The sequence below is a fragment of the Watersipora subatra genome, chromosome 1 (assembly GCF_963576615.1).
Source record: "Watersipora subatra chromosome 1, tzWatSuba1.1, whole genome shotgun sequence".
Lineage (NCBI taxonomy): Eukaryota > Metazoa > Bryozoa > Gymnolaemata > Cheilostomatida > Watersiporidae > Watersipora > Watersipora subatra.
The window spans coordinates 41,402,792-41,419,570 of NC_088708.1; the positions used below are offsets into that span (position 1 = coordinate 41,402,792).

The 16,779-nt window shown below is 37.3% G+C and overlaps 1 protein-coding gene across 1 annotated transcript; it reads right to left on the reverse strand.

Moving 5' to 3' along the window:
* Positions 1-23: 23 nt before the first annotated feature.
* On the reverse strand, positions 24-16,733 carry LOC137385258 (uncharacterized). The gene is made up of 19 exons (XM_068071694.1): positions 16,722-16,733; positions 14,622-14,745; positions 14,137-14,298; positions 13,424-13,595; positions 13,227-13,315; positions 12,561-12,838; positions 11,278-11,362; positions 10,730-10,785; positions 10,097-10,300; positions 8,976-9,154; positions 6,318-6,487; positions 5,315-5,518; positions 4,975-5,163; positions 4,841-4,873; positions 4,179-4,325; positions 3,706-3,789; positions 3,423-3,575; positions 520-716; positions 24-230 (listed from the first exon to the last, which is right to left on the reverse strand). The coding sequence occupies exons 1-19, from the start codon at positions 16,728-16,730 to the stop codon at positions 54-56; spliced, it is 2,712 nt and encodes a 903-aa protein (XP_067927795.1). The 5' UTR covers positions 16,731-16,733; the 3' UTR covers positions 24-53.
* Between the last annotated feature and the right edge of the window lie 46 nt (positions 16,734-16,779).

Genomic DNA, 16,779 nt, shown 5'->3' on the forward strand with positions numbered 1-16,779 from the left:
AAACTGCTATCTAGCATTGGTTTCAGTGTTCTGAACACTATACTGATTGATTATCAGAGATTGGACAAATTATAATCGGTAGCAGAGCTGAGGCTATTTGACGAGTCATATAATTGCGTAAAAGTAGACCCTCCATCAATTTGCTCTGCGAGTTGAGGGAGTTGTGTGGTGGGTACAGTGTATATGATATCTGCTGCACTGAGCAAGTTGGCTTCTACATCTTCACCGTCCTGCAAGCACATACAACTCAAATTACTTGCTTATGGATCCCTAACACGAATACAAGAAGCAAAATTCTGCCAAAGGCATTTAGTTATAGAGCAACTCTTAAGAGCACGCATTACAAGCTTGTGTTAAATATAGTCTTCAAGACAAGATCTATAGCAAAGAGGAATGTTTTGATTTCTATACAATGGGCGTCTGCTGATAGCCAACCAGCAGACGCTTGTAGCGGCCATAATGTAAATGTACATAGCTGAAAAGGAAACAAATTTAAACAACCGGATAGCGATCACAGACCTGCCCAGAAGACAGCCACTCAAGGCTGGATGGAATGGAAGACATGCTACCGCTGCCAGAGCTAACCAATAGCTCGCTTGACAGCGGTGTAGAAGCAACCGACCCGATGTTTGCACTGCACTCATCGCTGCCACTGCTAGACACAACGTCTGCGGGAAGCTGACATCTAGAAGACTTTGAATCAATTTGGATGACTTCTACAGATAATAAACATCATGGTAGCTACCTTGACCTTGAGCTAAATAAAATGTTTCTTACCAGAAATGTGTAGAAACCTCCATAGTACTTTTTAACACAGACTGCTTTAACTGAAAATTTGACAAAATAATAGAAAAAACCACCAAAGTGTAAAACTAAATTCAATGTTAAGATTACAAAACATCTGCTAGAATACAGGAAAGACTTTCAAGTGTGGTGTCAAGTAAAAATAGTCTTTTCCGCTATCTTAGTACGTCAATATTTTAAGTACTACAATAGCATGAGAATAGATTTAATAAACTTACATTATGTAATTGGTTAAGTTAATACATACCCTACAGGATGAATTTATTCGCGGAGTCAAGTTTCGCGCAAATTGCCTTTTCATGCATATTCGCGAGTGAACACAATCACTTTCTATTAAGAGTTAACTCTATTGCGGCTAACAATAGATTTAACCATTCGCATGCGCACACCGAGTGTTTCAGTTTCTATTTAGCTTACAACTACGAGTCGGTCACGCTAAGCTATAAATTTCTTGCTACGTTCAGAGGTTTTCACGAGTATTCATCGATTTGGAGGCCTTTGATGAACCATCAACTTGTGGTAAGGAATGAGTTTTTTTCAAAACCATTTACTAAATTAATAATTGAATTTTACTTTGGTTCTTCGGTAAAATGCAATATTTATTTTTTCCATCTATACCGCTTCATTATTTGTTTTAGTGTGAGAGAGAGATTTTTCATCATACACGGAGGCACAATGACTGCAAAGGTGGTAGATGTCATTCCTAGAAGATCACCAATCATTCAGGGAGGTCTTGAAGTTGAGGTAGAAGTGACGGCAGCCGCTAACCAGGAGAATATATGTTTTAAAAAAGGAACAAAAATGCCTTTACGAGAACTAAATTTTAGCCATCCGGCAGAACTTTGCAATAGTAAGCCACGAGGAGAGTTCTGACGATAACTCCCTTACCAGCCATGTAGTAGCGAGAGAATCGCCTTTAACATCTACCCAAGACAGTGACAGCGATATAGAGCTGCTATAACCAAAATAACTAGTCAGAGAGCACCATTACACACTAGTATTTACTTATCAAGAGTATCAGTTTAATTTTATTGCCAGACAACTGCCATATGGGCTAAACTGTTTTTATTTACTCCATTCCTCGTTGGTAAAATTTTATTTGTATTTGAAATATTTTATTTGTACACTCAAGTTTGTAATAAATTATAATATATCCATACACAAAATAGAATATATAATATAATCATGTTTTCTGCTGCGATATCAAGGAGTTGTTGTTGATGAAGGGGTCTAGGTTGACTGGTTGCTTCTCTGACTATATTCCTGCCTTGGTGAATATTACTACTTGTCTCTAGTTTTCGTAATCGGAATAGGTTGTTTCATTCTCAATCTGCAGTAAACACAAAAAAGAAAAAATATTAATAAGTGTAAAGGAAGTACAAAAACAATAGCTGAAGTATTTAATGAAAGCAATCAGTTTTTAAACAAAACGTATCTGCACTGCAAATCAAATACATACCATACTGTCCAGATCAGAATAATTATCGTCCTCAACTTCGGTATTAGAGGTTGATGGAGTTGATTTCAATGTAAAAAGACTGTAGGAGAGATTTTTGCAATAACGACGCCATGCCAAATAACTTGTGAAAACCTTTTGTAAAGAAATGTGATGCATTGGCAATGGGGTTAACTCGAAGCCCCGGCGATGATTTTAAAAAGGTTTTAAAACTCAGCTACGTTTAGTATTTATGCCTAGCGGCTAGCTTTTAATTTGAGGCAGTAGTTATTCTCCCTTGTGATTAAAAATAGAACTAATTATTCGCGGAACTTAATAATTCGCGGAATTGACTGTTTGTGAAATCACGAATTTTTACATCCATCGAATATTTTCATCCTGTAGGGTATCTTTTACCTGCAATAATGAATAATACTATGAGCTGTCTCCACTAATCGTCACCACCAATCGCCACCAATAACCGTCACCACCAATCGTCACCACTAGTCGTCACCACTAGTCGTCACCACTAGTCGTCACCACTAATTGTCACCAATAGCTGCCATCACTAATCGTTACCACTAAACGTCACCACTAATCGTCTCCACTAATAGTCACCACTAATCATAACCACTAGTTGTCACCACTAGCCATTGCTACTAATTATTACTACTAAATGTAATTGTTACCACGAGTTGTTACTACCAGTTGTTACCACCAGTTGTTACCACCAGTTGTTACTGCCAGTTGTTACCACCAGTTGTTATCACCAGTTGTTACCACCAGTTGTTACTACCAGTTGTTACTACCAGTTGTTACTACCAGTTGTTACTACCAGTTGTTACTACCAGTTGTTACTACCAGTTGTTACTACCAGTTGTTACCAATAGTTGTTACCACCAGTTGTTACTAATAGTTGTTACCATCAGTTGTTACTAATAGTTGTTACTACCAGTTGTTACTACCAGTTGTTACCACTAACCATTAAAAGTCCAAAATCAAATGAGGAACTAGTAAAATCTTAACGCAATTAAAAAACGTCCATAATTTCCATTTATGTGAAAGTCTAACTGCTGTCAGTAACTGACTAGTCAGGAACACACTATACAAATACTCTTAACAATCCCTCAAAATGCCCTCAAGCTAATAATGGATACCAAATAAGAAGGGTAAGATAAGGTACCTGCAGTAGTTGAATCTAGATTAGAAAATGGCTGAGCTTTTTGTTTCTCCTGACGGTCCCTAGCCTTAGCACAGACTCTTTGATTCAGCAAACTGTCTGTCCTAGCTGACCCTCTTTCATGCTTTAACTTTCCACTCCTACTAGAGGCAATGGCTGCAAAATAACATAATACCGCAAAATCTTTATCATATTGAAGAGTTCTACGTTATACATGTAGATATTGGAAGAATAGTCAGGGAGATGTTTACTAATAATAACAGACTTGTGAATAGCATAACTTTACCTGTTGCAGACGAATTAGTCTTCGTATTTGATGAAACAGGAAGGATGAGCTCTATGGATTTCCCAGCAACTTCCGCATTAATGACTATATGAAAAAGCAGCAGCTATGACATTTCATGGCAGTTAGTATAACTAGTATACAATTGAGAGAAGAGAAAAGAGAAGGGTAAGGGGGAAAGAAAGGAGAGAGCAAGGGGAGTAGTGAAGTGGAGACAAAGACACAGGAGAGAACAGGGCAGTAGAAGGGGGAGGAGAAAAGGAAGGAAAAATAGAAAGGGCGTAGGAGAAGAAAAAAAGCAGAAGTGAGATGAAAAAGAGAAAATGCTGGAGGGTTGAGGGTCAGTAAGAAAATAGAGAAATGATATAGAAAAAAATAGATAGAGAAAGAATGGAGACGAGCAGAGAGAAAGCAAAGGGGGTATACAAGCTCATATAAAACAAATAAATGGCTGAGGTGATCAAGAAAAAACAAACCGGCCATTGTGTCATCGTATGACACATTAGGAACAAGTCTCTGCATGTCCCAGGCAATCTGATCACCACATCCATCACCAGCAGTGACAACAGTAGTTTCTGAAACAGCAGTTTCTGCAACAGACTCGGTGGCCATCAGGGTTTCCTCTGCAAGCACAAAACCACCAAGATTGATACTGATTACTGCATAGTAGTTTAAAGCACTGCAGCAAACTACTCACAGTTGCAGGATGGCACATATATCCAGCATTCTGCTTATACCTTGCGACACAAAAAACAAATTTTCTTTTTAAAGAACTGTAATGTACAAAAGCAATAAGGTTCACAGATCTCAGTAGCAATTTGTTTTATTGCAACACCACAAACTATGCAAGAAAACTGCTTGTAGAAGGACAACTCTAAAACATCCAGTTGCTACTGCGTTTCATGACTAACATGAATGATGAATGAGACTTACTGTCACCAATCAATTGCTATACAGACAAATACTACGAGGAAATTGCAGTAGTCAGGTGCAATACCACAGACTGTCTTGCTACAAGTCAATAAACAATAGTCAATAATGCCCTCCTTACGAGTGAACAAAGACAATTGTAATGAAAATGGTATGGCAAGGACAAAACTACTCGCGGTGAAATAAATAGAATGAAATGTTTGCCAACCTGTCTGTAGTTCTTGATTAGCTTCTGCCAACTCTAAAAAATATAGAAAATCAGTGTGTAAACTGTTCAGTTAGCACTCGTGATCAATGCTATAACATAACAATGCTATAACAGATATGTCAGCAGACATTTACCCTTTGCATAGCGGACCTCCATGATGAGCGGATGGTGAGCATTGATGTGAGTGAGCAGTTGACGCATGGTAGAGAAGGTCTGACCACAAGTCTGTGATGGACAGACGAGTCTTGCTCGGTTCGCCTTGATCGCATGCCTTTTCAAGTGACACTCGAGTGAGCGTTTGGTCGTTGCTGCGTATACGCATCCTATAAAGAAGACAGGAGAATCTGATGGCAACCTCACAGCTTATTTAGCCTCACTATTATTGTGTGTCGTTGTAGTAGTATGTGTCACTTCCGCTATCCTTGCCCTGACTACATACCCAGCTTCAAGCAAGAAATTTGCGAGGCTACAAACCTGGTTCTGGACACGGGAAAGGACGAACTGCACTATGGGACTGCTCATGATTCCTCATATGATCGAGACGATGAAATGACTTCTGGCAAATCGAACAGGTTAGCTTCTTATTGGTGGAATGGATTTTCTTGTGTCTATTTAATATGGAAGCACTTGCAAAGGCAGCACCACAACCTTGGTATGTGCATTTAAAATTTGCTTCCCCTAGAAAATTCACAATATGATTTATAGAAACCTCAAAGATGAACAGCAAATTACCTGATTACTACTAAACGTAATAAATAAAGGTTTTTTTCATAAGCCGCTAAAACAATTCACAACAAATGGTGACTTAGAAAAACACCCAATTTCAATGGCAATCTTAACAGAAGCGGATGACATCATCCCATTTTGAATTTCATTATATCAGAACCAAACATCCGAGTAATTATATGAACATACACGACAATTCCAGCCCAGTAATCAAAACTGAAAATGAAAGACTGTTAAGTAATTACTCAGGCTGATGTTAGACACAATGGATGTCTACTAAAGTTAATATTGATGTCCAAAATCAATTGCCAACTGATCAAATGGCAGCTAATAGAAGTGGGAGAAATGATGAAAATCATCATGCTCACTAGTATGAGTCCTTACGTGCACATCACATGCACACTAGTGTGAGTCCTTACGTGCACATCACATGCACACTAGTGTGAGTCCTTAGGTGTACATCACATGCTCCCAGTGTGAGTCCTTAAGTGTACATCACATGCTCACCAGTGTGAGTCCTTAAGTGTACATCACATGCTCACCAGTGTGAGTCCGTAAGTGTACATCAAATGCTCACCAGTGTGAGTCCTTAAGTGTACATCACATGCTCACCAGTGTGAGTCCGTAAGTGTACATCAAATGCTCACCAGTGTGAGTCCTTAAGTGTACATCAAATGCTCACCAGTTTGAGTCCTTAAGTGTACATCACATGCATACCAGTGTGAGTCCTAAACTGTACAGACTTACTCACCAGTGTGAGTCCTCAAGTGTACATCCAAGCGACTCTTCCAGTTAAAGGTCCTGCCACAACCCTCGATTGGACAGGTTAGGTTGAGCGCTTCCCGTTTCTTGTGGCCTACCATATGCCGCATCAGTCCCATCTTCGAGTGGAACATCGCATTACAACCATTCTCTTCACATCTGTATCAGAGAAATGATTAATAACGTATTGACAAGGGAAGCAACTCGTATCATCAATAATTATCATATCATGAAGTAGACCTGCCCTGAACTATGAAAACCAGTTATACCATGTGGACATGTTTAACTTTGGTGAAGGAATTTGTAAATGATGACTGCAACAAAATGACATAATTATTTATGTAATTAAATCAGTTGAAACTCAGCTTGTTTTATTGTTTAAGTCACGTAGTGAATCAAAGATATTTTTGTGCTAGGATGTCATCATCATTAACACATCTCGTTTTTCCTTGAGCAGAAATATAGCAATGAAAATAGCCGCACAGACGTTACTGCTATCAAATGGTTGATAATCCATATTAGGTAGATACTAGAAATTCCACTGTCATACAGCCCACGACCAAAGTGATATTGGAAAAAAGATAGGGTACTGATGGTTGAGAAATGCAATATTAGCAGTCAAATGGCACTGCAGTGCAATAGGATAACTGCAATGGTAGCTGTAATGTACTGGGTTTGGGTGTTATTATATACAACAAACAGCAATAATGAAAGGAAAATATTATGTTTATATCTCTCCCCCTGCAATAGGAGAAATGCAATATTGGCCAATATTAGAAGTAAAATGCACTGATATTATTAGAATAACCAATAATATTAATATAATAATAATATAAAACCGATGCACAATTTTGTTTACTTTTCAAAACGAAATAGCTATCAATATCACGAAGTCGTGATATATAGATTTTTAGAAAATCTGTACTACGTAGTCATTGTTCTGTAGTCATCCAAACTTATAATTAATTATTGTAATAATCTCATGAGAAAATGAAAAAATTGAAATCGGCAAAAATTAAATGATTTCTGTACTCCTATGTTAGTTGACGAAACCTTCGGCAATTTGACAATGCCATAGAATGGTAAAATGTGCACGTTATTTTTTCGCGAAATGCGCACGACTTCATCGGTCTATTCTCTGTCGACCGCCGTTTCAATTTCGGGTCTTAACCTTTATTAAACCGAGCTTTTCAGGCGTTTTGTGACGATTTTCGTCCTAATAAATCTGTCTATTTGTGTATAATTCGATCAGATGGGTAAGTTTTAAGAGGATTTCGAGAATTTACAAATACTTGGTAACATATTTAAATAGGCCTATACGTGTTTTGTATCGTTATTACACTTTAACTAATCTACAAAACGATGGTTAAATTTGTTGATGAAATTTTCAAACAAGGATTCGTCTCATTGTTGATGAATAATTTTCGTAAGTTGTGAGCACATGCATTTATCATAAAAACTCCCTAACTTCGCATCTGCTCGTTTGGTCATGGGAATATATTTGCCGATAATACTTCAACGAAGGTAATGTCAAATCCTGCAAGGACATCATGGCCATTACTTCTCATTGGTCAATCTATTTTTCCACACGATGTATCATTTATTAGTGTCACAGATGTGACCACAGCAAATATATATGCTATGCATCGGCTAAGCATTCTGTATGTAGCCATGCATATAGACAAGCCCCATATCTTTATCAGCAGCTATACCTACACTCCGCTGTCTCCTGTAATACAAAGGCTATGCTAAGAGTTGCTACGACTACACCTTCACCAGCCTGTCCTTCAAATAAAAGCGAAGTGCTAATCAAAGCCTCTTTCTGTTGATTATGGACTTTACTCATTTGGTTTCTTGTTAACGAGTTAGTTTTTACATCTATATAAATTGAAGTGTTTATCTGTCATGTGTCCAGTTATAGTGATAGTTTTCGGAACGAAAAACCCGTTTCGAACTGGATTTGAACTTAAAATCTCCAGGTCTGCAGACAGATATTCTATATATTAGGCTAAGCGACTACATGCTATACAATGGAATAATTGTGGCCATATCAGGCGTTTGCGAAAATACGCTTGTGAAAATACTATTGGTTACTCCTAGCAAGCTTTAAAATCACGATGGCGTGATAGATCCACAAGTAACGAACAATTGTTACTTGACTAATAATCATCACACGTAACGATTGAAAAGCTTGCTTAATGGCTCTTATTATAGTGAATATTTAGACTAGTTTAAGTTACTAGCTTATGTTACTAAAACTAATTGGATAATTATTGTATTACATGTGCAACACCGGACATTCAGTAATAGTTTTATATAATGCATTTATTCTAATGCGCTACAAAGCTATCTTATGTATTCATTTTTGCCTTTTTGGGCTGCAGAACGAAATGAATAAATTTCAATATATAAGAATATTTGCTCCAACATAAAATGATTAAAAGATGAAACCAATATCAGAGTGGACTAACTACCCGCTCTGACATTTGTTTCATACATCGAGAGTTAACTGTAGCTGTAAGATTCACTCAAACAAAATAGTGCTTCAATGAGCCAATCAGCATGAGAATAAGAGTGCCAGTACCAAACCAGAAGTCCTTGGAGACCCAGAGACCTTCACAGGCTTATGCAATAAGAAAGTCCTTACTTGAACCGTTTGGGTTGCTCTGGATGTTTATCTGATATGTGCTTGTAGAGTTTGGTCTCTGTAGTGAAGGCCTCCTCGCAGCTCTCGCAACTAAACTGAAGTCGATTGGCATCATGCATCTGTGAGAGGTGTGACTGCATGTTCCAATAGGAGGTGTAGCTTTTACCGCACTCCGGGCACTGCCAACCATATGTTTAGAGGATTTAGTAGAACTAATAAATGTAGACAGCCTCTGGTAAGTTACACATTGGTATGATAGCAATATTCACGATAAAATATTCATCTGTTGCATGTTCAAAAAATCCTCAATCAGTGACAAAAATTTAGCGACTCATCAGATTTTTTCAACATTCCAACGAATGAATAAATAGGGATACGAGTACCACATTATCTTATCCTATCTCAGCTATGACTGATCCATCTGAATCTAAGAATTAATAATGCATGCAAGTTTTCAGTCTTAAAAACCACAGCAAAATTCCGAACAAGTCTATAGAAATACACTGAGAACAAGTCTATAGAAATACACTGAGAGCAAGTCTATAGAAATACATTGAGAGTAAGTGTAGAAATAGACTGAGAACAAGTCTATAGAAATACACTGAGAGCAAGTCTATAGAAATACACTGAGAGCAAGTGTATAGAAATAGACTGAGAGCAAGTCTATAGAAATAGACTGAGAGCAAGTCTATAGAAATACACTGAGAGTAAGTGTAGAAATAATTGATAATTGTTAAAATAGATGAGCAGCTGTGAATCATAGCAGAATTACTATATGAATAAATTATGCAAATGAGGGGAGCTGCATTAAAACACTATTCTAAGAGTTATCTTCACCTCTTTCCCACCAATAATTATGATCCACATTCGTAAAAATGTTCCAGATGAAGCAATAAATGTGAAACGTATTCATTACCAACGAGTCCACACTTTGTAAATATCGCTTTTATATTACACTTAGTTTTCTCAACATTTTTTATCACATTTTACTGAGTTTTCAATGCACTTCAGCCAGAGACTGAAAAATAAAAGAGATCAACAAGTAACAAACAGAATGGCTGCAAAAGTAACATATATTCCACAGAGTGAAATAGTACGACTCTATATGTCAGATCTCTTACGTTGTAAGGTTTAAGTTTGAGATGACACCGCTCATGGTTCCGGAGCCGATACGCGTCAGAGAACGCCCAGCTGCAGCCGGGATGATGGCACTTATGAGGCTTCTGCAAGGTGTGCTTCATCATTTCATGTAGCCGGAGCTTGTACGATCGCTCAAACTTCCTCTCACAGTAGAGACATTTGAACTTGGCATAGGTTGCTTGTTGCTGTGAGGAGATAAGATCATAAAAAATTATACTACTACAAACGTATGCAATAGCTGCAACAGTCATATACCTGACAAGACCATTTTTATCACCCTGAAAAAGTTAACATAAAAACAGGTGCCAATAAAAGGCCAAAATTCATCTACATTAACCTGATACACTGTTCCTGCGAACCATTAATCATGTTTGTTGGCACTTGGGTAGCAAATTCTTCACTTTCAGTAACAATTAAGCCAAAAGCCTGATAAGAACAAGTAGTATTACAATTATTACTAAATATTTTTGACGTATAATAAATTTTGCAACTAAAAGCACTAATTGTCCAAGAAAATCTTTCACAGATCAGCCTGAGCAACTAGGATGACTTCAGAACAAAAACTCAAGGATGTGCTAAAAAGATACTAGCAATGAATCCGAAGTAATACTTACTCGTCTTTCTTCAGCTGGCAGCAAGTTCATTTTAGAGACGGGCATCATGACGAGAGCTGAAAAAACAACCCACAATGAGGATAAAAAATCTAGCAATGTTGTTATTACTAGTTGATGAATGTCAGCCTAGCTTTAACAGGTGACACCAAATGTTAGCCTAGCTTTAACAGGTGACACCAAATGTTAGCCTAGCTTTAACAGGTGACACCAAATGTTAGCCTAGCTTTAACAGGTGACACCAAATGTCAGCCTAGCTTTAACAGGTGACACCAAATGTCCAGTCAGCTGAGTGGAATGGCTCCATAATGTAATATAACTCGTGGTGATAGCGAGAGTGGCACTATGACACTATGGCTATTATGTGAGATTTGGCTAAGTATCTAGGTTATTGGAAGGTAGATACAGTGGACAACTAAAAATGACGATGAAGACGTTAAAAACCATGATTGAAATCTAAGGCTAATGCGGTTAATATAAAGAAATACAAGCCGTCACGTCAAGCTAACAAGAGGACGCTAATAGAACTTGGATTAGATTGTGTAACTTACTGAAGCCAGCCACCTCCGAGTTGATGATTACAGGCTGCATGAGTCCAGCTGCTTGTTTCAACTGCTCCGTGTTCACTTCAAACGTCTACAAAGAATGAGATATTTTTTCCAAAAAACATAGCAACCTGTTTCAACCCTAAATAGGCGCTTCCCGACTTACTATTTCAACTTATTGTATTAGCCGACCATCACTGAAGTAACTGAGACCAACTGATATTCTGACTCATTTAAGACAATCAATTACAATTACAAGAAAACAGTGAAGAGCTTGAACAAGCAAGAAGAATGGTGAAGAAATTAACTGTCATGATATGTTAACAATATGCTGCATAATGATGCAGTAAATAGTAAAAACAAGGAGAAAATTGTGAAGGAAAAAAGACCAGGAACAAAAACAAAAAAAAGCACAAAGAAAGAAGCATGAAGAAAAATTTGTCAATGGATAAAGAAAAAATGAAAAAACAGAAAGTGAGAAGAACGCCAAAAGAGAGAGGTGAAAAGAACCAAAATGGAAATACATAAAAACAAGAATTGAGAAAGACGCGGAGAGAAGTATCAAATGAAAGACATGTAGAGAAAACTTTGTAAAGCAAAGAAGGCATTAAGGAAAAAATATGTGTAGAGAAGATGAGTAGGGAGCAAAAGGGGAGAAGAGAAAGACGCGGAGAGGTAATGCGAACAAGAATAGACAGAAGAGGCTCTTAATGATAAACTGAAATAAAGCCACAGATACAAACACTAGCACAACATTGGGTGTGTTTATTATGTTTTATATTAAATATATCCTAAACTGTTAAATGTGTTAAATGTATTAAAAAACCAACAACAACAAAACACACTTTTTCGCAACCGTAAAAGAATGTTATATTTGTGTTCATGTTCAATTCCTTTTAAGGAGGTGACGAGTTGATGGGCGAGAGGCAGAGTAGGAGGTACAGTAGTATTTAAAATGCCTATATCACTCCTTTTAGTTTAGATACTAAAGGTATGGCTTCCAATAGTGATCAATGACTACATATTAAAATGAAGAGCTAAACTATGTGATATCTAAACGAATGGAAACGATTGTAGTTTGCACACAAATGAACATTTATACCTGCCAGATCTGAGTAACAATGTATGCAGACTAGTACAGGCAGCGATACTCTAGTATTCTCTAGCGTCATCATCACATGAATGAGATTTAAGATGTGATGGTATCTGCTTATTATATCTTTTGATAAGACTTTCACGAAAAAACACAACGAAACGAAGACCAGGAGACAAGACGATCATATCCATACCTTCGTGCCAAAACTTGTGAGAACTGTGATGGCAGTGAGTTCACTGCCACTCTGACTGAGCACAACAGGTGCCTCACCGGAACAGAGCAGAGAGGAGTTACCCTCAGCAGGTTCCGTAACGGTGGGAATACTATGTAAAGGAGAGGCAGGCTGAACAGCCGGAGACTCTTTTGGTCCAACAGACTGTTCAAACTCTAGTCCCTGATCTGGCATCCTTTCGAGTTCCTGAGGAGTCATAAGAGTGTTGCTTCTGTCCAGCTCACCAGTGCTCCGTGGTCCTACAGATATTATATGAGGCTTAAGGGAACTGCACCTTGTCCCACTATATTCCGTGGTTATATCAATAGTCACTATAAGGTCATGAACAAAATCTTAAGAGACAGCTCGAAGTATGAAAGGATGCTTGAAGTAGGCAGTGGCTGCCACTGTTACTCTTACCAGCTTTCGGTAAATAAAAGCAAAAAGGTTGTTTATTACAAGAACTTAGACCTCTGATCGGTGTATGAGTAATTATAAGATAAGAGGAAACATGACAGATATTCTGGACACATCAACAACCGGGAAGACCTTTCAGGTTTCAACACCTCAGTCAATAGATAAGAGAGTCATTTTTTTCAAGCATGAGATGTCAGCAAAAAGTGTCACAAAAAAATTGACCAAAATTACCTATGCTGACGCAAAGAGCATTGGTTGATCCAGCAGTGGAAGTTGATGTCAAACCATCTGCATCGCACGACGTATCACATCGCTCAACACTGAAATAAGAAATTATAATGTTGAAAAACGTTTCTATGAATAAAATATTTTATGCACAAAATATGTATTTTTATTACAATTAATCCTAGAAACAAAAATCCACTCACTTATTGTCTCCAGTATCAGTTCGGCCTTCAACAAAGTTATTCATGAGAGGCAAATCCATGACGTCCCCAAAAATATCAAGAACATCGCGGGGCTTGGTCGGACTAGAGAGGTCGACATTGCACATAGGTAGAGGCAAGGAGAGATCAAGAGCTGCAAGAATGCCGTGATCTCCTGCAACAGCAATATAACGATTAGGAGGAAAATAAGGTATTTATAAGATTGACAAGAAGATTTTACAAATTTCAGAAAATGGCAACTTTTTTACTTCTTGACTTGTGCCAAAGCAAAATGTAAATTTGACAATTGGCTACATAGCTGCACGATGAGAATCCTTGCATTTCATTGATTGAGGACCAACTAAAATTATTCCAAGAAGTATTGAATTCAAACAAGGTAGTGTTTACGGTAACTTTAATGAAGAACAGTTACAAATGAGAAAAGGAAATGCTGAAAATGTTACTTTGGAATCGATCTTGTAAATTGAATTAACACAAGCATCAGAGTGATGAGGATTGCGTCCTTCCCCTAAGCTGTTTTCACGTTGACTTTAGCATGACCTCGTTTGAATTTTTACAAAAGCTGAATATCATTGGATTAGCAAGCTTATAAAATAGAGACAGTTCTAACGAATTGTGGTTACAGAGCATGCTAAGCATTTGATGTCTTGGGTCAACCTGAGAGAGTCAACCTGAGAAAGTTAAGTGACCCAAACCTTTAAGTGATTTGCTGAGATCTGAGCTGAGCTCGTATGCCTCCCACGCTAAGGAGGAGAGTGGAATAGATCGGTCAATAATGTCTTCCAATGTTCCAGCGTCTCCCTCGCTACTCTCAGGTGACCTTCCACCGCACATCTCATCTTCATCATTGATTTGAGCTTTAAATAATCAGAGGAAAATACGATAAGCTGAATTGAAAAAAATTGAAAATTAGCGATACACTCTGAGCTATCGGAGCCAATTTTTGCTCATTGTTCTAGCTACAGGAAAGAAAATGTACATCCCATTACATTCATCCTCCGTTTCATACGGTAAGGCGAGCTAACTTCGCTTTATAACATATCATCGACTCTCTAACCAGAAAACTGAATATTCAAAGAAATAAGGGAAGGCGTATTTTGCATTACGCCAAATAAAAATATTATGAATCATTGTTCGAGATTATAGGAAATGCATGAAAGACTAATAATGAAGAACAGACCTGGCAGACCCGCTACGGTGTTTCCAGCCAACAACCGCTTGTCTTCTAGTGGTGGAGATTCTATCTGTCTGATACTGCTGATATGTAGAATTGACCGACCACCTAAGCCGCTAGGTCCCGACAACTATAAATATACACTCAAGTTGTTGAGCTCTAAGATAATAGTTATTTTGGCCAAGCTTGGTTGGCAATGCTGAAGTAATCGATTTAGACTCCCATAACGTGTGAACACATACATAACTGGCACTTCTCTCGCACATGCTCTTATTGCTTCCAAAAAACAGCAGTGCCAACACTTCTAGCCAGCTATCAATTTAAGTGGCTTTGGTGAAGCCCTATCTCCATTTGCTAGTAAAGGGAGTAATTTATGAATTTAAGATCAGATGATCTTAATGTCACCACCAACGACCTTGCCAGGAATCAAAATCTACCTGTTGTTTGCAGAACCACTGGGCCAAGGCAAGCATAGGCCAGAATACACCATTGTTTTCTTTTAGTTTTAGTATGAATAAAACTATATGCACACACTACAAATGCATTGAGATTTCCCATCATGTACTGAATACTGCGGCTTGATCAATTCTACTGCGATTTGACCAATATTGGAAGGAAAGAAATTAAACATAATTGATTGTGGAAACATAACAACAGCGAAGTTGGCAAGGAACATGATAGCAAGTATAGCAGTACTATTGCAAAGGATGTGCAGCTTTTCAATTTCTCATTATATTGTTTGTATTCTGGCATTGGAGCAACGTAACATTTAACAATCAATATAATGTTTTTGACTAAGCGAAGCACCCTTTCAAAATTGATACTAGCTTATATATTTGAATATGTTCCAGTTAATAATATTTTACGCTAACTCTGTATTACATTACATTATAATGATGCAGCATAATAATTCAATCATTTGGACTCTCAACAAGGCTTTTGAAGTAGGAGATCCTATGAAACAAAATTATTGGGTGTTTTCAGTGATTGGGCTATAAATAAAAAATGTGGATGCATAACAGCTTCACTAACACACATATTAAACTTTTCTAAGATCTTCAATTCAGTGAGTCATCGCAAACTGATATTTAAATTACGCAATCTGAAATAAATCTCTAGATTGCTGGCTGTATTAAAAAATCTCTATTTAATTTTCTATTGGCAGTAAATGCAAATAAACAGAACTCGACTCTTTATAGCATTTTATTATATCTACTACAGAGATCTGAACTAGAACCGTTGCTGTTTTTCTCAATAGTTGATAAGTTTCAGGTCATCATCTACCATGTAGTAGTCAAGATTAAAAGACAATCCTACAGAGTGACCTTATCAAGTGCTCAGTTATTTTGGTAGGAAAACAACATTATTGATAAATAGTTTTTTAGTAACATGCAACTGCTACATGCGGATATCCATCCCTACATAGGCGATGAGTTAGGTGAAAAGCTTATATAGGACAGACATGTTGACCACACCGTTTCAAATGTCTAAAATTTTGTACTGACTACAGGAGTGTCATATTTGCAAGTACAAAAAGCATAAAACGCGGTCTGTTCAGCCTTTTACTACAAAAGCTAATACATTTTATGACAAAACACTAGTTTTTGCTAAAAATTCAAGCTCGTTCCATCAAATAAAAAATTGACACAAACATTTGCTATTTATTAAGAAGAAGGGAGTCACATGGTAAAAACGTTTTGGTACGCGAAAGCGAGTGGTGTTATTACATACGGATATATTTTATTTACAAAGCATTTACTTCGTACTTATCAACATAAATCGTTGTTTGTGTGCACCACTATTATCAGTGCGGTGTTCAAATCAGGCTGATCAAAGACTACCAAAGACATTTGCAATAACCTGACAAATTAATTAGAACATTCACAGATAACAGAACTTGATATCTTTCTCTGTTCTGACAATGTGATAGAAAATTTAATAAGAAAAGATTAGTCAAGAACGTAATTATAGAGTTTCTACATGGCTACTTTATACAATACTATTAGTGTAAAAAATCTGATATCATCTTATTCTGCTAATACATAATCTAGCGGTTTGGTAGACCGTGTATAAGCAGTATTCCTCTTTGTTTTTTTCATTGCATACCTTGCTCATTTCCACACGTTTGGCCAAAGATGGATGACCTTTTCCCAGAATTCCGATG